Here is a 22,382-nt window from a genome sequence, read left to right on the forward strand (position 1 = left end):
GCTCTGCTAAAATGAATGAGAGGTTTTTACATTTTGTGTAAAAATGGCATAATCATAATTAAAAGATCCCTGGGAACACTTTTCCAAAAGAGGATCAGAGGATTTTAAAAACGAGGCCAATGAAGACATGAACAACTGTAACCTGGTGTGAACATGACAAAAACCAAGGAAACGCTGCTGAAATGGGATTCATGAACACGTAAATCTTTTCTTTGACCAACAATGTTTCAGTTTTCTCTGTGCGGGTCCGAACAATGATGGCAGTGGTGAATTATTCTGATTATGACACGTCCTTCCTGACATAACCCCGACGAGTGACAGGAAACGGAGTTCCTTCATTTTACCACACTAGGTATACATGATGTTCATTTAGAATTTACAAATTATCAGACACAAGTTACCAAATTAGTTTATGAATTCGTAGTAGATTTGGTTGGAGCATAATGATCTACTCGTGTAGAGTCACAATGAGTTAGTGCACGTTGATGTGCACGTGGTCAGCCATTGAATTCAATTAAACTTGATTTATGAGAAGTGCTGTTTGAACCAGAAGATTAGGTTTCTTTTCTTTTCATTTAGTCATATTCCAGCTATAGTTTTTATCTTACGTCTTTTCTTCGTTTCAAACAGTTGATACATTTTTGGGACATTTGAGTAAACATCAGAGTTAAGAATTATAATTTGATCCGGATTCTGCAACCTGTGGCTCTTAAGCTTTGAGGAAAAGTGCTAATGATTGAATAAATTAAAGATTAGTTATCTAAGTTTTGTCATTTCTGTTTAAATTTTTAACTTATCAAGCAACTAAGCAAAAAAAGTTTAACTTACTGTCAGATATTCTGTAGAAATGTTCTTTAAATTTGTGCTTTTAATTTATAGGTAGTCAAATAAAAGTCTCTAAAAGATTTTGTTTGGTAAGTTACACTAAAGTCGTTAAAGTTTTGAACAAATGTGGTTAAACATGATTCAAAATGATTTAGAGTTTTGTGTTTTCAATAAAAACCTCAGGTTATTCTAAATGCTTTGAGCTTTTTTAATAGATTCTTCTAAGAGTTGTTAATTTTTTAGATTAAAAGAACAAAATCACACCAAAATTATAACGCTAATAAATATCATACTTGACTGTGTTGCTTTATTTAAGTAAAGCTGCAGCAGGAGGACGTTTTGACACAGAATGAGTTTTATTTTGAAAGGAACTTGTGTGTTCTGCTGTCAAAAGTAAAAGAGTTACAACTGATACACATAGAAACAGGAAGACACTGTTGTAATTCAATCATTGTTATACTTAAAAGCTAAATGGCAAAAAACATAAATATAGTGCGTTTGTAAACGATAAAGTGAGACTGGCTCTCGTTGGGTTCTGGTCTGTTGGAAACTAGACTAAATGACTCTTTTACTGCCTCTTATGGGGTCCAGATGACCCCACTTTTAATGTAAACATAGCACAAGGGTTAAAGGTATCAGACCCCTGACCTAACCTAGGCCAACGCTACTAAAGCATGGCGGACGGGGTCACCAACCTTTTTGAAAACGATGGATACTTCATCCGTACTGAGTCCTTCCAGGGGCTACCAGTTTGAAATAACAAATTTTATCTAGTTTTCCTTTAGTTCTACATTATTACTGATGAATAATGATTCTCCTCTATGTAAAGACTCTGACTTTTCACCATAATTATAGACAATGACAACAAGCTGACATCAATACTCAATTCGTCTCAATAATTGTTACATTTTCAGATGATCTCTAACATTTCATGGGAAAAATGTCCCATTTTCACTCTGTTGTTCCATGTTTATAAACTGTTATGTTAAAGAAAAATCAACTTACACATTTTACACAAATCTGCAGCATTTTAACTAAATTAATGATCTTTGAACTGGAGTAGGTCAGAGGTCACCTAAGATTATCTAAAGTTCATGTATCATCATGTTTTTAAGACATTTTAATTTTTCAATCCACATATTGCAAATGTCATAAAATAAAACAGCAACAGAAAAACTGTCATTTTAGACGCAGCTCACAAGTGAGTTGTTCTATTTTTAGAAGGAGGGCACTTTGAGTGGTCCATGGGGGCACCCATAGACTTAATATATATATATATTAATATATCACCCTGTTGGTGACCCCTGTTCTGGAGTTTCCGACATCAGCTTTTATTTTGAAGGTCCAGCCGGATGCAGCCTCCATCACGCCGCGTGCCTTGATCGCGTAGCTCTGACTAGCGGAGTCCAAGAGCGGCTCGGGACGGAGAGAACAGCCCAACGCGGCGCAGCGATGACTCGGTTGCTAACCGAGCAGGTTTAGTTGGACGGCGGCGCTCCGGTTCTCCCTCGGCGTGTTCGGTGGCGCGCGGGCTCCTCGCCGTTCGGGCGGAGGGGTGTAAGTACCGGGAGCGTTGTTTGGGTTGGAGCCGCGGAACAAAGGGCTGTTCTTCCCTCTTCATTGTTAGCGAGAGGAGCGCTGAAACTCACGGAGCTGTTTCGGACGGTTGGAGGAAGCGAGCCGCTCCGAGGCGGTTCTGGTTCGGTCCAGATGGTTCCGATTGAACTTTAGTGAACAGAAAGTTTGATTTTCTGAAGTTCTGCGTAGATTTTGTTCTGCTGAAGTTCACAGAAATCTGGAAGCGAAATGGAAATTCTAAACATAAAAAGTTCACTTAAATGAACTTTTTACGAGTCTAATCAGAGACTTTAATGCTAGAAAACACTTGTAGTTTAAAACAAGTGAAAGTTATCAAAGTTTTTCAACTCAGTTATAAGCTAACGGGTAACTAGCAGTCACTCACTGATGAAATGTTGCCAGATCTGCGGAGGAAGGCTGTTGAATCCCCCGTTTATGACTTACCGATTCTTTCCGCTGAAGGAGCTCCGCGGACTGCTCCTGTGTGGGCTTCACGGAACAAGTCCGTGGAAGCTGAAACGACAGTCCGAAACGTTAGTTCTCTGTGTGTGAGGTGACACACTTCCATCACTTTATGCAGCTTCAGTCTTAAAGATGCAGCTTCAGTCCTCATAGTTCAGCTTCAGTCCTCATAGTTCAGCTTCAGTCCTCATGGTTCAGCTTCAGTCATCATGGTTCAGCTTCAGTCATCATGGTTCAGCTTCAGTCCGTATGGTTCAGCTTCAGTCCGTATGGTTCAGCTTCAGTCCTCATAGTTCAGCTTCAGTCCTCATAGTTCAGCTTCAGTCCTCATAGTTAAGCTTCAGTCATCATAGTTCAGCTTCAGTCATCATAGTTCAGCTTCAGTCCTCATGGTTCAGCTTCAGTCATCATAGTTCAGCTTCAGTCCTCATGGTTCAGCTTCAGTCCTCATAATTCAGCTTCAGTCTGTATGGTTCAGCTTCAGTCATCATAGTTCAGCTTCAGTCCTCATAGTTCAGCTTCAGTCCTCATGGTTCAGCTTCAGTCCTCACGGTTCAGCTTCAGTCAGTAGTTTCAGCTTCAGTCTGTATGGTTCAGCTTCAGTCCTCATGGTTCAGCTTCAGTCCGTAGTTTCATCTTCAGTCCGTATAGTTCAGCTTCAGTCCTCACAGTTCAGCTTCAGTCAGTAGTTTCAGCTTCAGTCCTCATGGTTGAGCTTCAGTCCGTATGGTTCAGCTTCAGTCAGTAGTTTCAGCTTCAGTCCGTATGGTTCAGCTTCAGTCCTCATGGTTCAGCTTCAGTCCTCATGGTTCAGCTTCAGTCCTCAACGTTCAGCTTCAGTCAGTAGTTTCAGCTTCAGTCCTCACAGTTCAGCTTCAGTCCTCACAGTTCAGCTTCAGTCCTCACAGTTCAGCTTCAGTCCTCAACGTTCAGCTTCAGCTGCACTAACGAGCTGTGATTGTATCCTCTGAACTCAGCAGCGTGTTGATTCGTCAGCATCGCCCAGCCTCGGTTTGGCTCCTCCTCCTTGAGTCTACCTGCTGCTGTGTTTCAGGTGAGGTGCTGCCGGCGCTCCAGAATGACCTCTGGGAATGGGACCAGCACCAGCAGCCATCACAATGGAGACAGCAAACCAGTCCAGACCGTAGACGAGTCTCACATCCTCACCCACCTGATCGAGGGCTTTGTGATCCAGGAGGGGGCGGAGCCTTTCCCTGTGAGTACTGCAGCAGAGCGCCGCGCCGCCGTCACTAACGGAGGTTAGAGAATCTGGGCACATGAAAAGGGACTGAAGACCCAACCAGGCATGGGGGCTGCCGCGGTGCAGTTCAGGTTCCCCGAGCTGCAGCTTTCAGTCAGGTTTTTGTCTTTAATCGTCGTGAGTCGTCTCCACTACCTCTCGTGAAGATCACAACGTCACGCTGTCTTGGTTTCTCTCTGGTAGATTGGAACACTTCTGTCACAAAAACAATCCTGAAGTTTGGTTCTTTTATGACTTTATTACGGGTCGACTGTGACCAATTCGGATGGGTCTGAAACATCTACCGATGCTCATGTTTGGTTACTGGTCATCTGCTTTAAGGAGCCATCCACAAGCTTCTGGTTGAAACTTTGACCGAATCGGTGCAGTTATATCTGTGCTTCCCACGTGGACGTTTTTCTTCAGCCTTCTCCACATGTTTCCAGGTCAGGACTTTGGGAAGTCCGTTCTAAAGCTTCACCTCAAGCCTGAATTAACCCTTCGTGACCACTCATGATGTGTGTTTGGAATCGTTGTCCTTTGGGACACATACCTGCACCCAAGACTCGCCCAGGACGGTGATTTTAGGTTATCTTGAAGAACTCAAAGATCATCGTCCTCCCTCTTCATTATCACATTAACTCTCTGGAAAGCACCTCTTCCATCGGCAGCAATGCAGGCCCACAGCATAATACCACCACCACCATGCTTGATGGGAAGGCTGGTCTTCTAGAGGTTAACGACCTCACCTTTTCTCTTCCAAATTACTGTCAGGCATTGTGGCCAAAGAGCTCCATTTTTGTTTTGTCTGACTTCCCAGACTTCCTCCAGAAGGTCTGATCTGTGTCCACGTGATCAGCAGCAAACTTTAGTCGAGCCTCTTTTGGGGCGAGGACTTCCTCTTTGTTCAGGCTGGAGTTTATCAGCTGGGAGGAAAGCAGCTGCTCATCCTCTGACGTTCAGTTTACCTTCTTCCTCTCCACAGGTGGAGCGTCCGTCGTTCTCCATCGAGAGCCTGAGGAGGAGCACGGCCGATTCAAAGATAGATGGCCTCCTGTCCAAAGGTGAAGCCTCGTCCTTCAGGGTTCATGGTGCAGATGTTTGCTCCTCTGTGTCCGGCAGACCTGGGCATGCTGGAAGTCAGTTCCAGCGGTTGGTTCAGATCTTCAGTGAATCCGGCAGTGAAGCTCTTCTGAGGCGTTTCTGGTGGCGCTTAAAAACAAAATCTGTACATACTGTAAGTTTTCAACCAGCCGCTTTTCTCCTTCACCATCTACTGGAATGAAGTTAACGGTTGGAAGCTTACAGTGAATCAAAGAACAGAAGCACTGGAGCTCCGGTGTAAAATGGTTAAGATTAATTTCCTAAACCACAGATGCTGTTGTTGACCAGCAGCGCCCCTCGTGGTGACGAGCGGAACAGCCGGAGGTCAGGATGCTCCGCTGGACTTCAGAAGAGTCTCTATCAGTAGTGATGACTTCTGTGCTCGTGTGTCCGTCAGAGATCAAGGCCAAGCAGGAGCCCATGCTGACCTGCGAGCTGTGCGGCAGGGTGGACTTCGCCTACATGTTCAAGCGGTCCAAGAGGTTCTGTTCCACCGTGTGCGCTAAACGGTAAGAGAGGTCACGGCCTCCGCCGGACACATTTACCTCAGTGACTAAGACCACATGTTCAGAGGACACAGGAGATCTACCTTGAACTCTGAAACATTTAAAATGTTTAGCAAAATATGCTAAAGATGCTGAATAAATCTACTGTAATGACTGAAGGATTTGGTGGACATGCTAAAGCTATTTGGACAATGCTAAAGATGCTAAAGGATTAAAGTTGCAGAATGTGCACAAAGAAGTTTTAAGAATTTGTTGAAAAATTGTAAAAAAAAAAAAAAAAGAATAAAAATGCATAAAAGGTTAAAAAGAATTGGCCCATAAAACCTCAGTAAATTCCAAATTAGCCAATAAAGCTAACATGATGCTAAAATATTAGCTTGACTCAGAATTAGCCTGAAAAACCCTCAGTATATCCCAGAATAGCTCAAAAAGCTAACACGTAGCTAAAATGTTAGCTTAACCTAAAATTAGCCCAAAAAAGCTCAGTAGATCCATAACCAGCCCCACCAGCTGCACCTCCGGGGCATCAGCGCCAGGTCCCACATCCCGGAAGGGAAGGGACACGTGTGGAGCTGATTCTGTGGAGGTCCTGCTCTTCCCCCTCCCCCAAACGCACCCTGCAGTCAGGAGGGATCAGTGACTCCCTCTACGGGCCGGACCGGCGCCAAATGTAAAATGTTTACTGGTCCTACGCGGTACCGCTGTGGTACCGGTACCGCTGTGGTACCAGCACCACGTATCTAACAGAGCTCTGTAGGCTTGAGAACGCCGACCCGCCACGTATCCACTTCAGTAACCATGAGGACGTTTTCTACGCCTGTATTTAACACAATAAGACGGCGCTTTGAACGGGATAGAACGGCGTTTTGGACGCTCGGTTTGTACGTGACAAAACTGCTTTTTACTCCGTCTATGGACAACTTTAGACTATGATAGTACAGAATAAACAGACATTTTCTGACCGTCAATGAGTCTGTGAACGCACCGACACTGAAGCCTTCCTCGATTTTGATTGGTCCTTCGTGTTGGCCCCGCCCCAACGCGCCACAACGGGGCCAAAAGTTTTGAAACTGAAACTTTGAGATTTGAAAAGGAAAAAAAAAAAGTTTGAAATTGAGATTTTGAGTTTTGAAACCTACTTTTGTCAGTCAAACATTAATATTTTTTTCTAAATATTTTATTTCGGTTTCAAATAATATTGGCCCAGATTTAGCTCCATAAATACTAGCTAACTAAGAATTAGCCTTTGAAACCACAGTATACGATAATTAGGCATAAAAACCAACACGACTCTAAAACGTTAGCATGGAGCTGAAATATTAGCTAACCTCAAGAGCAGCCCAGAAAACCTTATTAGATACTAAATTAGCCAAAAACGTTAGCATGTTGCTGAGCTTTAGCTAAACGTAAGAAACCTCAGTCGCATTAATATCCTTAAGTGCTGAACGTTTTCATTCTAATATTGTTTTGGGTTCAAAGTGCGTAAAAATTGTATCAATTCTGGGAAAAAAAATCACACAAAATTTTTAAAATTGTGAAAAAATTACGTAAAATTTCACAATACCAAAAGTACTAGCATGAATTTCCTGAACATGCTGGATGTTCTTAACTGCAAAAATGGTATAAATAAAAAAAAATGACATTTATTTCACTGGAGCTGAAAAAACGCGCAAATTGTGTTAAAAACTGTAAAATGTACGAATACCAAAAATAGGAGCAGGAAAATCCTTAACGAGCTGAAAGTTTTGCTGAAAGTAAGATCGAGTGTCTGTGACTCCGAAACAGAAGAATAAATAAGGAATCACAATAATAGAAACAGGATCTCTGTGAATGCTCTAAAACAACGACATTGTAAATGTGCCCAACCGGTCTCTGCAGATACAACGTGGGATGCACAAAGAGAATGGGTTTGTTTCCGAACCGCAAGTCCACCCTGGAGAACCTGAAGAAGCAGCAGCGGGTTCTGAACGGGAGAAACGCCCACATGGACTCCAAGAAGAAGGTGAGAGGCGGCAGACGTGTTTGTGGATTCATGTTTCCTCCTCTTCCTGTCGGTGAAGCTCAGGATTAAAAGCAGCATCAGGATAAACCCGGATCTGCTGCTGATCTTTGCTCCTCGTCAGGCTCCTCCTCCTCTGCAGAAACCTGCAGCTCCTTCCACCGCTCCGTCGGTCCAGCCCGCTCAGGGAGAGTCCAGTCAGTGTTCGGAGCTGTCCGGATACAGGTTACCTCAGTCCCCCCCGTCCCAGCGGGTCGCCGCGGTGCTGGGCTCCGAGCTGCCTCACGCCTTCTTACCCAGCGACCCGGGCCAGTGGAACATGGAGGACGTCTATGAGTTCATCTCCGCCCTGCCAGGTGAGTGGAGCCGCACACACTCCATTGGACAGCACCTGTCAGTCCAGAAGCTTCTTGAAGCTCCTCCCCTCTCTGAGCTATGTCAGGTCAAAGGGGAGGAGCCTCACACCGCAGGAAAACCCCGTCAGAGATGAGCTTCCAGTCAGGTCCACTTCTCACCGACCCGACAGGCGGTTCTGACTGTAGAAAAGCAGACACGATTATGATAAATATAAATGTTTTATATTCCTAAACAGAACATTTGTTAAAATAGGAAATAGTTCCTAACTTTCAAAATAAGAGAGGATCATCTCTGTGCAGTAGGAGGTCGTCTGATGTCTTTGGGTTTGTAAACATTCTACACTTAAAGAGGACATCCCATGAGTCACTTAAGACTCGATTTATGTCCATATAAACGATCATATATTACCTCACAACAAAAAACAAATTATTTATGAGTTATCACTTGTTTTTGTGAACTCCTTTCATACTCGGCCTTTTGCTCCGCCCATTTCATGACATCAACCAGAAGAACGTTTCAGGATTCATTGAAATGATGACATATAATCTTTATATAAAAATCCTCTTTGCTTTCATGCGGATCCATTTTCCATTTAAACCAGTTCTCCCAAGTTTCTCGCTTTTTCCTCCAGGAAATTTTGGAAATTGATTTAGGATTTGGTGACCCTTTAATATGTTGTTCAATAACAGGTCAGTTCTATGGAGAGAAAATAGACTCAGCCCAGTTTGTGTGTGGAAGTCCTGATTAGTGTGCAACACAATCAAAGCTCAAAACTCCGATGACCCAGCATTCTAGCAGCATTTAAACACATCACTTACGGATGAATCTGAGACTTGAAGAGTCTGTGTGTAAACGTGGTTTTGTGTGAGTCTGCAATCAGCAGTTTGTATGTGTAGTCGACCGTAGGTTAATAAGGGCCTCTGTTCCTCCATGTCCAGTGTGATGTAGGCGTGAAGCTGATAGCCCGCTAAAATGTTAGCTAAATGCTAAATTAGCCTAAAAAATAACAACCAAAAACAAAACAAAAAACAGCTAGAGTGTAGCCGAAATATTAGCTGAACTCAAAATAACCTAAAAACATCGTAGTAAATACTGAAATAGTCCAAAAAGCTAACAGACTGACAATTCTTAAAACTTTAAAACTGTAACTTTTTAACATAATTCTGAATAATAAAAATGCAGGAATATTATTCCAGAATAAATCAACTTAGACCTTAAATAACTTTCAATATTTTACTCTCCATAAACATATATTTTGTCCAAATTAGTTAGAAATGAGCTCAAGATAACATGGGGTCATTAATAACAATAAAATGATCTGGAGGGCCGGATCCGGCCCCCGGGCCGTGACTTTGACGCATGTCGTAGAGTAACTAACTGAACCCTTGAGGCAGCCAGAGGAGGCGGAGCTTCCCGTGACGAGCTGACGGCGCTGCGTCTCTGCAGGCTGTCTGGAGAGCGCCGAGGAGTTCCGCTCGCAGGAGATCGACGGACAGGCTCTGCTGCTGCTGAAGGAGGACCACCTGATGGGAACCATGAACATCAAACTGGGCCCGGCGCTCAAAATCTTCGCTCAGATTAGCATGCTCAGAGACTCGTAGCCCTCCACACGCACACACGCACGTGCACGCAGGTGAGTTGGAACGGCAGCTCTGCTGTTCGCAGACCAACGCTCAGGTTCCTCAGTTCAAACCTCGTTCAGGCTCCTGCTCCTCATCGGCTCCGTCGGCTGAGCGTCAGGACGGCCGTGGGAGGAGAGCTCTAGGCTGTGTTGACGAGCGGAGTAGTTTTCATAGAGGCTCGTCGTCGGGTAGCTTTCCGTCGTCCGGGAGCGTGACGCTCGCCGCCGCCCGCAGACACGCCAGCCGCAGCAGGACATCCGTGTCAGGAAGTGTCTCCATCTGCATCCGGCGTCGTCATGGTGACGGCAGACCCTCAGCTTCCACTCAGAAAGGCTGGTCTGACGCTTCCTGTCTGTGCATCAGCAGTCAGTGGAGGGCTGTGGTTGAATACTTATACAGACACATGCAGCAGACCTCACGTCACAGAACATCCTGGAGATCAGGACGCGACGGCAGAACCACCAAGATCAAACCTGCGACTTTCAGTCCAACCAGAAACAGAAACTCGCTTCTCTTTTGGCTTTTCTGTGGATGGAAAATCAAAGAGTTTAAACATCAGGATGATTTAGTTTCACTTTTAGTCTCCTTTTCATTTAACCTTTAACACCGGAGCTCCAGTTTCTGTTCTTTGATTTACTGTAAGTTTTCAACCGTTTACAGGGTCATTCCAGAGACGCTTTTCTCCTTTGTAATCTACTGGAATGATCCTGTTAACGGTTAAAGCTTACAGCATGTTAAAGATTTAGTGTTTAAGTGTTGACGGGTTACATAGTTTTGAAGAAAATGTACCAGCAAATTCATTTAAAGATCCACGTCAGTGAAGCTTTAGGTTTCTCCAGTTTTTCTTTGAACGTTTGTGATCGTTCTAGATTGTAGTTGTCGTCTCAACCGTTTTGACGTCCTCGCCGAGCGCCGCTGCTCTCCTCCATCAGGTCTGTGCGCACAGGAAAGGAGAAACACTGCAGCTGACAGAACTTTGACCAAAGTGGAGGAGAAACATCCGGCCTTAACGTCGTCGACGCTCTCGAGAAAAAACTCTGTATTTTGTTACTTTTTTTACACTGAAAGATGCAAACTGTAAATAAAACCTTTAGATTGTTCTGGTGTTCTCCTGGATTGATGGGGGGGGGGGGGTCGCTGGCGGTTCGCTGGTGCAGCGTCTGTCGTGATCTGGATTCTAGTTCAACCAGGAAAACAAAGACGTTCATGGATCTATTTGTAAGTGGATCCATCAGAATGGGGCGGAGCTGGGAGCCTGTGGCCCCGCCCAGAGTGTTTTCTACATCACAAATTTTGCTTTTTTTCATCTGCTGAAACAATTTGAATGAAGAAATACTCAGAAATGCAGTTTTAATCATTTATATTTGTCCCACATCAAAGAAAAATGACACAAAAACACATTTTTATCAGAGTTGATCTTTAAATCAATAACGTTTTATTCCTTCACTTCATTTGGACTAAAGCTTCAGCAAACGCTCCCAGATATAAATTATTTCTTCATTAATAAGACGTGCTCAGTAGTTTGAAGGTCCTGCAGATCCACCATCCGGAACAGAACCGGGCTTCTTTACCCGACACATTCAAAATCTGTTCAAGTTCTTCAAGTGTTCTGGCCCGGTTCTTTGTTTCAGATCCAGATAACCTGAAAGTGTTCAGATAAGATCCAGGAACATCCATCCATCCATCCATCCATCTTCTTGACCGCTTCCTCCCTTTCGGGGTCGCGGGGGTGCCGGAGCCTATCCCAGCCACTGATGGGCGAAGGCGGGGTACAACCTGGACAGGTCGCCAGTCTGTCGCAGGGCCGAATATCACACACATCCACTCTCACATCCACACCTAGGGGCAATTTAGAGTCACCAATTAACCTATGAAGCATGTTTTTGGACGGTGGGAGGAAGTCGGAGTCCCCGGTGAAAACCCACGCATGCACGGGGAGAACATGCAAACTCCACACAGAAAGGTCCCAGCCGGGATTCGAACCGGGGCCTTCTCGCTGTGAGGCAAGAGCGCTAACCACTGCGCCACCGTGCAGCCCCTCCAGGAACATCCAGAGGGAAATAAAGGTTTCTGGGCCCAAAGGTTTTTCCACGAGTCGGGATAGGGACAGAAGCCTTCTGCAGAACCGAGACGAAGGAGATCCGTGTTTACACACCGCTCTGCTGGAGTTCTGCAGTCAAACCAGCAGAACCGGTCTCAAGATCTGCTTCAGATCCACCTCTGCACAGGTGTGACACAACATGAAGCTCACCTGGACCCATCAGGTGATCTGTTTTCAGGCTGAAGCTCAGATTCTGCTGGGTCATTCTGACCCATCAGGGGGATCATGGTTCTTTTAAAGCCCAGTTGAAATCATCAAAAGGGGTGGGGCTTCCACTGCTTCCTGAACACACCTGATGCAGGTGTTGGTCTGGCAGCTGTAACCCTTGTGCTATCCTAGGCATGTTTACATTAAAGTGGGAGGGGTCATCTGGACCCACAAGACGGCGTGGGGGTTAATGTGCAGGAAGTTCTGCTGAACGGGTTTGAAGTTCAGGATTCAGTTCTGGGTTTGTTTCCAGTTTCACATCAGACTGCCGGTGACTCTCCATGGAGCAGTTTAGAGTCACCACGCAGTCTGAGGTGTTTGTGGGTCCTGGAGGGGCTACACCCCCCCTCCCCACAGGACTGAGTGGCTCTTGATCACGAATAGATGTTTCTGGACTAGAGGGAACCTGCAGCTCCTGGAATAGAACATGGAACACCCGACAGGGTCCAGACCTGCAGCAAACGGGAACGTCTTCCTGAGCGTGCACACATTCATCTGCATGACAAAATTCATCTGATTCAGGGGTTATTGATGCAACAGGGGGGCGGAGCTCCTGACTCCGCCCACCATAAGCGAGTGTGTGAGTGTGAAGCTTTGTTAGAAAGAGCAGACGGAAGCTACGCTCATGCAGCATCCAGGCTGTCAGAGCCGTCGTCCTGATGCTTTCTGGAGACCTGGTGAAGTCAGAGAGAAAAATTAGAAGGGCTGATGGGAAACTTCATCCCCATCCACAATAAGAGAAGCAAGCTGAGGAGGAAAGACGTGCTGCAGAAACATGAAACGGAGGAGCAGAAATGAGCCAAAGCCACTGATTTCTTGGTCATTTAATTGAGTGATTCAATATAAAACATCATCAAAAGGCAGGAAGAGAAAGGAACAGCAGAAAGAAACTCCGCCAGAGTAAGAGCACAGTCCATGCTGGTCTGAGAGAAAGAAAACCTTGAAGCTTCAGAGCAGCTCTGTGTTGGAGCTGCTGTAAACAGGCTGGAAGATGCACTTCTGTGTGTGGAGGAGGAGAGGATGACCACCTCCAGCCTGGGGTACATTCCCAAGGACCGCCTCCTCTGCTGCTTCAGTCCTTCATGTTTCAGCTTAAATACGAGGACATGCTGATGTGTTCTCCACTCCTACAGGATCTCAGAAAGCTCCTTTGATGTACTTTGGAGTTTTGACTGAGTGGGACGTTGCCTGCAGTGCCACCTGCTGGCCACACTGCAGCACCTCTAACCTTTAAGAAACGCTCCTGCGAGTAGGAGGAGCTTCAGAGGACACACCTGAACCCCGTTCAGACCTCAGGCTCTGAAGGTTTCAGTGGAAATAAAGAGATCAGAAATGAAAGGAGGAACCAGGAGGAAAACCAAAGCTTTGTGCTCGTTTATCTGCGATCAGCAGCACTTTACATTCCTGGATGGACTTGAAGTGCAAACAGACGGAGGAGTGCCGGCAGCTGACTGCAGAGCGGAGGCCGCCGCCCTGCAGTCACACCAAACACTGCTGCATCATCTTCAGTGAGACGTGTGCACGGCTGAGCCCTCCCTCCACACACCAGGGAAATGAGAAGTTCACTCAGAGTCAAACCCCAGAACCCCAACCGCAAAAGGAAATCTTTGCACCACACAGGAGGAGGGAGCAGGCGGCCGCGGCCTTCGGCGGCGCCGGTTATACCTTGCTCCTAAAGAGCGGCTTGGCGCCGGGCCCACAGTACTCGTTGTATATGAGCTTGAAGAGGAAGAGGTGGAAGAGCGTGATGAGGGAGGCCACGCTGAACCAGAAGAGGAAGGGCAGGCCCGGGTATCTGTTGGCCATGTGCTCCTCGTGGGCCAGGATGGCCTTGAGGTGCAGCGTGTGGCGCAGGTCCTGCAGGTGCTGCAGGTCCGTGGAGATGTAGAGCAGCGGCGTGATGGGCTGGGTCACCATGACGGGGAAGGTGTGGCCTTTGACCTCAGAGGTGAGCTCCACCGGCTCGTTGAGGCAGCCGGCCTCGCAGGCGTACAGCTTGACCGGCTGCTCCTGCTGCTTCACCGACACGTGGAGGAACGGCTTCCCCTCCGCGTCCAGCAGCACCGCCAGGCTGATCAGGTCCTGGTTGTAGTGGATGCCCCTCAGAGCGTAGCTGTTGTGCAGGACGTCCGGGTCCGCCTGGAACTGCAGGTGGTTCTCCGTGAACTGGAGGCCGCCGAAGCTGAGCACCATGCCCTGCATGGCGCCGTGGGCGCCGGCCGCCACCAGGACCTTACAGCCCCGCTTCTGCAGGGTCAGCGTCCACAGCGTGACCAGCTGCAGGATCTGAGCGGTGCTGCTCACGCGGGCGGGCCACAGGTTCTCGGCGTGCATGGTGGCGTGGCCGCTGAAGCAGTGGTCGGCGTAGTTCAGGCTGGACTCCAGCCGGCCGCGCTCCTCCGCGCTCAGCGGCCGGTCCAGCAGGGGGGCCCAGGAGGAGCACAGGATGTAGTACAGGGTGGTGTTGACCGTGTGGCTGGAGGGGGTGTGGGAGTCCGTGATCTTCCTCATTTCAACACCTGAACCAAGGACACAAGATGTGGAAAAGTCATTTTCTCAAGGACGATTTGAGAATGTTTTACAGGTTAAGCAGGTTTGAGCAGATGAGATCTGATCCCCTAAAACTTCAGTAAAAGCTTCAGGAGGAGAAAGACTTTTTAAAGTCCCACTGCCATCATCTTTTCCTCTACTGTGGTGTTTCGTCTTTGGGCAAAATCAATAAACCTGTTGTTTTGTAGGACATCGTTTCTGCAGGAGATCATCAGAAATTCACCTCTGAGTGGTGATGCAGAGCAATGCCGTCTTCCCTTCTGCAGAGAGCTCTCTGTTCTGTGCTGTCCCACTAGCTTACAGCCCCTCACACCTCCAACCTTTGCTGAGTCGGAGCAGAGAGCTCGTGTCCCTCCCAGTGTTATCCACATCACAAATAAGCTCTTTGTCCTCCAGCATTGCTCCTGATTCACAACAATTTGAAGAAGGAAATAAACTTCAGGATTCATTTTCTTGATATACATCAGAAAAATCCCACAAGAACATGTTAACCCTTTCAGAGCCAAATTATCTGGAACAAATCTGTAAAAGGGTCAACGCTGGCCTGCAAAGGGTCAAAAATCGGGTCTTCATATCAGAACTTTTGATGAAGCCGCTTTGAAAAACTCAATTTGAGTTTTCCTAAAATCCAACACACAAAAAACTGAAATAAGCTGCTGGAACAGCAGAGTCCATTCCAGCCACAGGACTAGGACTAGGACTGGGACTGGGTTAATGAAACCAATGAATCGATTTGACTTGATTTAAGCTTAATAGATCAATAATCGATTAAAGAATATATAGACCGATTTAGCACATAAAGCTGAGGTCTGCTAGGTCGATGCTAACATATAACGGGATTTCTTATAGGACGGCTAATGCTAACGCTCGGTCGACCTAAACATACATTCTGACTAAAAGAACATCTTTATAAACTCAGACAGGAAATTTACAAACTTTTTTTAAGAAACATGAGATTAAAAGTAACTACTTATGGTCTAAAACACAATATTTTCCCCATTCTTTTTCTTCTTCTGCAATAAGGTGTAATGCTATAGCGCGATCGCCACCTAGTGGCCAAACTGAAACGTCCTCCAGGAGAAGCAGAACAATGTTTCCAATGTTAATGAACATTTTAGTTAGAACTTCTTCTTTAGAGAATCACTGTAACTCTGGATGATATTAACAATCTCATTATTTCACTGATACATTTACAGGATGTGATCTGGATCAGATTCATATAGATCCTATAAACATATAGCAGATTTATGTATTTCTAAACAAATGTGTAAACTCAAAACTGAGAATCAAAAAAAAAAAGAAAAATCATAATCAAAATGATCCAGGCTCTTGTGAATCGAATAGTTGCTGGAAATAATATTCGATACCCAGCCGTAGACAGGACCCTTGAGCAAGGCATGAACGCTGGAGGAGCCAGACTGAGCTCTGCTAGAAGGCGACTGAACCGGGTGGAGTTCCTGGTCTCCAGAGCTGGTGAGACCCAACAGGAAATCCAGAAACCAGAGAAGACTGGATGATCAGATGAAACCCCAGAGAGCGTTCTGCTTTTACCTCAGCTTCACCTCAGGGTCGGGACTATCTGTCCTATGAACCTGCTCACCTGAAATGAAGAGGTCTGCCCAGGCCTGCTGGTGGTCCCTGACCAGCTCCTCCATGGAGGCTCTCAGCAGCTCCCCGAGCTCCTGCTTGGCTCCATCTCTCAGAGTGCTGAAGGTCTGCTCCAGCTTGGAGGACTCGATGGGCTCGGAGGTCCACACCACTGACAGGATGTTGTCTTTGTACTCGGACTTGGCAGCGACCTGGATCCGGCTGCTCAGCCTTTTGGTCACCACCACCACCAGCACGATCCGGTTGTTCTCCACGGGGACCCTGCCGGAGGAGAGCAGCACCTCCCGCTCCTCCAGCTTCTCCACGCTGCTGGAGAACTTGGAGCCGAACGAGGAGCTGGCCGCCGACACGTCGAAGGCCGCCGCGGCGTCCGTGGGGTTCTTGATGTGCACGCGCTGCAGGAACACGTTGGGTCTGCTGCGGTGAGCCACGAACTCCTCGCGGATGGACACGCACTCCGCGGCGGCGAGGGAGGCGCAGCGCACGGACAGCACGGAGCCCTTCCGGAACCACAGCATGCTGGCACGCGCCTCCGCGCGCTGGCCGTCCAGGTGGATGCCCACCCGGGGGGAGTAGTCGGTCTGGTGCACGGGCGCTGAGCCGGGCGCGGAGGACGACGACACCCACAGCTTGTTGGCGTCCACGTCCACCAGGATGTGTCCGTTCCCGGAGACGAACGGCGCGTCCAGCCGCTCCTGGGGGGAGCTGTACACCCCCTCTCCCCGCTCCACGATCGACTGCCACCGGTGCATCTCGGCCAGCAGGCACTGACCCGCCGCCCCTCCGGGCATGCCGGAGCCGCGGAGGAGCGCCAGGTCCGCCCCCAGGTACCAGTAGAAGATGAGGAAGAGGAGCAGCCCCACCAGCAGCCTCCTCGCCCAGCTGCTGGACAGCAAGCCCGGCAGCCCCTTCAGCCTCTGCTGGAGCCACATCTTCCGCAGGGACGCCGGCCCCGAACCGCCCAGGGTGCTCGACTGCTCTGTCCTCGGAATTACATGAGAGTTTGGACGGGACCGGACCGGACCCGAGCGGCAGACTTCTACAGGGAGTTTGCTAGCTAGCTAGCTAGCTGTGAACAAACAAACTCCGCGCAAACGGCGCCAGTCGCATCCTGCTTCTGCGCATGCGTTAATAACTGCGCTCCGAACTCCGTACACGAACCAGGCTCGAGGTTCTGTCGGTTTTTCCCCGAAAAAGAACCGTCTGAGTTCGACTGGACTCTGATCTGTCAGTACTGCCGTCAAGCGTAGTGGTGTACTAAATCCGGAAATGTCGCAAAACTCCAAAAAGCGTTTGTACGGAAGCCGAGAGAGCTCAACGCGCTCCAAACAAAAACAAGTTTGGAAAATGAAATCCAGCTATTGTAAAAGCGCGCGTGCTGCAAAAATAATAATAACTGAGGATAAAAAAACTCTTTTTTTTATTTTTATTTTTTTTATTGTCCAGAACATAATACAACATAACAGCACTGTATGACAAATTGAACATTGAGAATGCCAGGGGACGGCATATACATTACAAAATAGACATAAGATAAACATTACAATGTATACATTACAGAACAATCATTTAAGACAAGTTGAATATATTTAGAGACAAACAACTTTCATAAATACGTATAGCTTTTTTGTTTACACTTTTAGATATGGTGCGTAAATAAGATTCCAATTCTTTTATAAGTACAGGGAAAAAAAGTTGTGTTAAGGAAAATTTTGCTTTGTGAATATAAAACTTACCAAATATAATTAATAGATTAATTGTTAATTTAATATTGAATGGAGTGTTCTTTAATATGTTCAAATTTCAACTGAAATTTAGAATCAATTTTGGAATTTATGAATCGAATACACTCTTTCCAAAACCTTTGGGTAATATTACAGTTCCAGAATAGGTGGCTAATTGTTTCTGGGTGTTCTTTACTGTGTGCAGTTAGGATCAATTGTTTTATTATATCTTATCATGTATTGATTAGTGGGATAGATTCTATGTAGAAGTTTGTAAGAAACATCTCTCATCTTATTGTTGATAAATAATTTCTGATGCAGAGTCCAAATATTATTCCATGGCAAGTCAGGGACAAATCTTTTCCAGTAGAAGACAGCAGAGGGAACAGAAATGACATTTTGTTGAAAAAGACCACGTATGACTTTGTTGTTTTTCCGGGCAAAATTAAAACAGGATTTTCCAACAGTTGTGTCACTTAGAGATAGAAAGGAAACATTTTCATCAATGACAGTATTTTTAAAGAGTTCACAGATTTCCTTAGTAATAGCATCAAAAACAATGGCATATTCTTTGGGAGGAACAGCGAGGTTATACTTTAGGTTAAATTCTTCATATCTAAGTAAATGTCCATTCTGGTTAAAAAGTTGACCCACAAATAGGATATTATTGTTAAACCAATTATCAAAAAATAAAGATGTGTTTTTGTAACGTATATATCTGTTATTCCAAATAAAAAAATTATAAGGGGAAAAATTATGTTTATAAATAAGTGCCCAAGAAAGAAGTTCCTGTTTGTGGAAAGCAGAGAGTTTAACTGGGATTTTGTCAATATTATAATCACATAAAAGTAAAAAACGGAGACCACCTATATTTGTAAAGATGTGATGCGGAAAAATATTCCAGATGGAGAGTGGATTCTTTAAGTATGATTTGATCCAGTTTATTTTAAAAGTGTTATTCAAAGTGGTAAAATCGAGAAAATTTAGGCCTCCTTTTTCATAGGAGTTCATTAATACAGATTTCTTTAGATAGTGAATACGATTCTTCCAAATGAAATTTAGTAATATTTGGTCAATAGCTTTAAGAGTCTGATTGTCCAAGTGCAGAGACAGAGCAGAATAAGTGAGTCGAGAAATACCTTCTGCTTTGGAGAGCAGAATTCTCCCTCTTAAACTTAAGTCCCTTTGAAGCCACTGGTTAAAACGTTTTTGGGTTTTATCGATTAGAGGAGAAAAGTTTAAAGAGCATCTTTCTAGACTATTTTTGGAGATGATAATACCTAAGTATGATACAGTTTCTTTCACTGGAATATTACAGATTGACTGTAATGCACAATCTTTGACTGAAAGAAGTTCACATTTGTTAAGATTGAGGTGAAGTCTTGAGAGAAAGACTGGATAAGGTTTAGAGCATCAGGAATTTGACTGCTGTCTCTTATGAATAGAGTAGTATCGTCAGCCAGCTGACTAATTAGAATTTCTTTATCAAAAACGGAGATGCCTTTTAATTGACGTAGAGTAATATAGTCAGCAAGGGTTTGAGTGACTAGCAGAAAAAGATAAGGTGAGATGGGACATCCCTGTCTGATTCCTCTGTTAAGATTGAATCTAGGGGAAGTTCCATCTTTCAGCTTTATAGAGCAGTTTGCATTAGAATAGAGTGTTTTAACTGTATTACAGAAGAAAGAGCCAAAACCAAATTTATGAAGACAACTGAAGATAAAGTTGTGATTAACAGAGTCAAACGCTTTGTAAAAGTCTAAAAAGAGTATAAAACTATCATCAGAAACCAGATGTGAGTAATCTAGAATGTCAAGAACAAGATGAATGTTGTTGGAGATGTGTCTGTTTTGTATGAATCCAGATTGAGTTTCTGTAATAACTGAATTTAGCACTGATTTAAGTCTTCTGGCAAAGACAGATGCAAGAATCTTATAGTCGTTATTTAATAGACATATTGGGCGCCAATTGTCAATTAGAAGTGTATCTTTATTGGCTTTAGGTATAATGGTGAGTACACCTTGATTTAACGTTGGAGGAAGGATTCCTGGATAAAAAAAACTCTTCCGGCTCAGGATCAACAGCTTGTGACGCAGATCTATGCAGGATCATCCAAGAGTTCAGAGAAGGGAGACACCTGCTGGCAGAGTCCACAACTGCATCTGAGACTCGCTTGATAACGCCTGATAATATTATTGTCACATTTACCTACTAAATACTTCACTTTATTTTTTTATTAACCATTTTGTCTACAAACAAAATGGTTTTGTCCGTAAACTCTCAAACGGTGTCTTATCATCATAATGAAAGATATGTTCTGCACATAAACTGTTTAAAAACATCAGCATGTTGTAAATTACTCTCTGTGTTTCTATTAAGACCAGCTAACATGTCTCGAGGTCTGTGTAGAGCTGTGGCCGTGTTTGCTCTGATTAATGACTTCTTCTGCTCCTGCAGCAGACCGAAGAACGATTCCATCAAACTTGACATTTGATTTATAAGCACAAAATCCCAGTTTGGTCTAAAACAGTGTGTTGAAATCTGTGTGAATAAATGCACACAAACCTGATTGTACTACTACTTATGACTTTTTTATCAAAACATTTGGCAAAATGCGTTGCTATAAACGTCATTCTCTCAAAAAAGAAAAAAAATTCAGAGTACTGACGTACACCGAGCACATGGAAGAGGTGATAATGTGTTCTCATCAGCATCTGGATGTGGATGTTTGTCATCATCGTCTCCAGACAGTCTGGACTTCTGTTAAGATGGCTGACGTTTTGTTGTGGAGTCAGTTTTTAGATTACATGTCGACTCTTTCTCAGGGTTGTGATATTTGTCATCATTCTCAGTCTGACGTTGCTGTGAACATGTGAACAAACACAAAGCAGAGGGAGGGGTCTCACTGATAGGTGTGTTGTTGTGTGATCTGCTTCAGAAGAAGTGACTGAATCTAGTCTGGGACCCAGAACAGATCTTTGTCGAGACCAGCAAAGGATTTCATAACGTCCATTGAGTCCCATTGAGATGAGATCTGTTTTTCAAGCGAGTTCTGGCTGAAACCGTCTTAGAAGTTAAAGGAAACTGAAACGGCCTTGACCGTTTAATGACAGATAAAAACTTGTTTTGTTTGCTGCATTAATCTGTCCTGAACAAAACTAAAGATAATTGAGTCTCCTGAAGGTCAGATTAAAAATATAACATAGAAACTGTCTTGTTCAGCAGCATTACTGAACACATGGATGACATTCTGTACTCTACTCAAAGAGATGTTATTTCCATGAGCGCATTTCGTATTTGGTTTGGAATTTAATCAAATATATACTGCTCACAAAAATTTAAGGAGCACTTTAAAGAAACACATTAGATCCATCAGATCTCAATATGAAGTTGGATATCTATACAAATAACGACAGGGCAGTGTCTTAGGAACACAAGGATGCCAAGTCTTTAAATGGAAATACAAGTGTTCAGCCTACAGAGGCTCAATCGTGTAGACACCATCAAATCAGAGTGAAATGAAGATGTGGCAGGCTAGTCCATTTTTACAAAACTTCATTTCTGCAACTCAAAATACTTTTCAGTATCTTGTGTGGCCCCCACCAGCTTGTGTGCCTGATTGACAACGTGGCGGCATGCTCCTAATGAGACGACGGATGGTGTCTTGTGGCATTTGCTCCCAGATCTGTGTGAGGGCATCCCTGAGCTGTTGTACAGTCTGAGGAGCAACCTGGCGGCGCCTAATGGACCCAAACATAATGTCCCAGAGATGTTAAAGTTAAAGTCCCATTATTTGTTCTGTGCATTTGACCCCTCCCCTGGGGGAGCGGTGAGCTGCAGACACAGCCGCGCTCGGGAACTATTTGATGGTTTAACCCCCCAGTCCAACTCCTTAGTGCTGAGTGTCCAGCAGGGAGACACTGGGTCCCATGCCCAGTCGTCTGTCGTTCCAGTCAAAGTGGTGGAGTGGATTGTGATGGTTTGTCTGTAAACCCTGGAACCCTAGAATGACTCATGAACTGAATCAGATTTTTATACACATCGAATGTTGACATTGATGCAACTTTGAAAAGGTTTTTCTTTAAGATTGTTTTTGTTTTGGTGACAGAAAGGACTGATCTACACTGTAGAACAGGGGGGGGTCAAACTCAATCACACGGGGGCCAAAATCCAAAACACACCTGAGGTCGCGGGCCGAACAGGAGAAACATTTATTGAACACTCTAAAACTACGTTTTTAAACATTAAAACTGTAACTTTATAACATAATTATGATTAATAAAAAAGCAGGAATATTATTCCAGAATAAATCAACTTAAACCTTAAATAACTTTCAATATTTTACTCTCCATAAAAAATATATTTTGTCAAAATTATACAAGTTAGAAATGAGTGAAAGATAAAATCGGGTCATTAATAACAATAAAATGATCTGGAGGGCCGGATAGGATCACCTTGACTTTGACACACGTGGTTTAAACAGTAGGAAACACTGAAAC

General features: G+C 44.9%; 2 protein-coding genes across 2 annotated transcripts; one reads left to right on the forward strand and one right to left on the reverse strand.

Moving 5' to 3' along the window:
* Positions 1 to 2,148: 2,148 nt before the first annotated feature.
* On the forward strand, positions 2,149 to 10,793 carry phc2a (polyhomeotic homolog 2a (Drosophila)). Its single transcript, XM_024263886.2, has 7 exons — positions 2,149 to 2,382; positions 3,920 to 4,081; positions 5,091 to 5,169; positions 5,607 to 5,718; positions 7,594 to 7,717; positions 7,839 to 8,070; positions 9,518 to 10,793. The coding sequence occupies exons 2-7, from the start codon at positions 3,944 to 3,946 to the stop codon at positions 9,670 to 9,672; spliced, it is 840 nt and encodes a 279-aa protein (XP_024119654.1). The 5' UTR covers positions 2,149 to 2,382; positions 3,920 to 3,943; the 3' UTR covers positions 9,673 to 10,793.
* A 938-nt stretch (positions 10,794 to 11,731) lies between these two features.
* Positions 11,732 to 20,052, reverse strand: kiaa2013 (KIAA2013 ortholog). Its single transcript, XM_024263878.2, has 4 exons — positions 19,946 to 20,052; positions 16,152 to 17,570; positions 13,667 to 14,520; positions 11,732 to 12,675 (listed from the first exon to the last, which is right to left on the reverse strand). The coding sequence occupies exons 2-4, from the start codon at positions 17,089 to 17,091 to the stop codon at positions 12,625 to 12,627; spliced, it is 1,845 nt and encodes a 614-aa protein (XP_024119646.1). The 5' UTR covers positions 17,092 to 17,570; positions 19,946 to 20,052; the 3' UTR covers positions 11,732 to 12,624.
* Between the last annotated feature and the right edge of the window lie 2,330 nt (positions 20,053 to 22,382).

Source organism: Oryzias melastigma, linkage group LG7, assembly GCF_002922805.2.
Source record: "Oryzias melastigma strain HK-1 linkage group LG7, ASM292280v2, whole genome shotgun sequence".
Taxonomy (NCBI): Eukaryota; Metazoa; Chordata; class Actinopteri; order Beloniformes; family Adrianichthyidae; genus Oryzias; species Oryzias melastigma.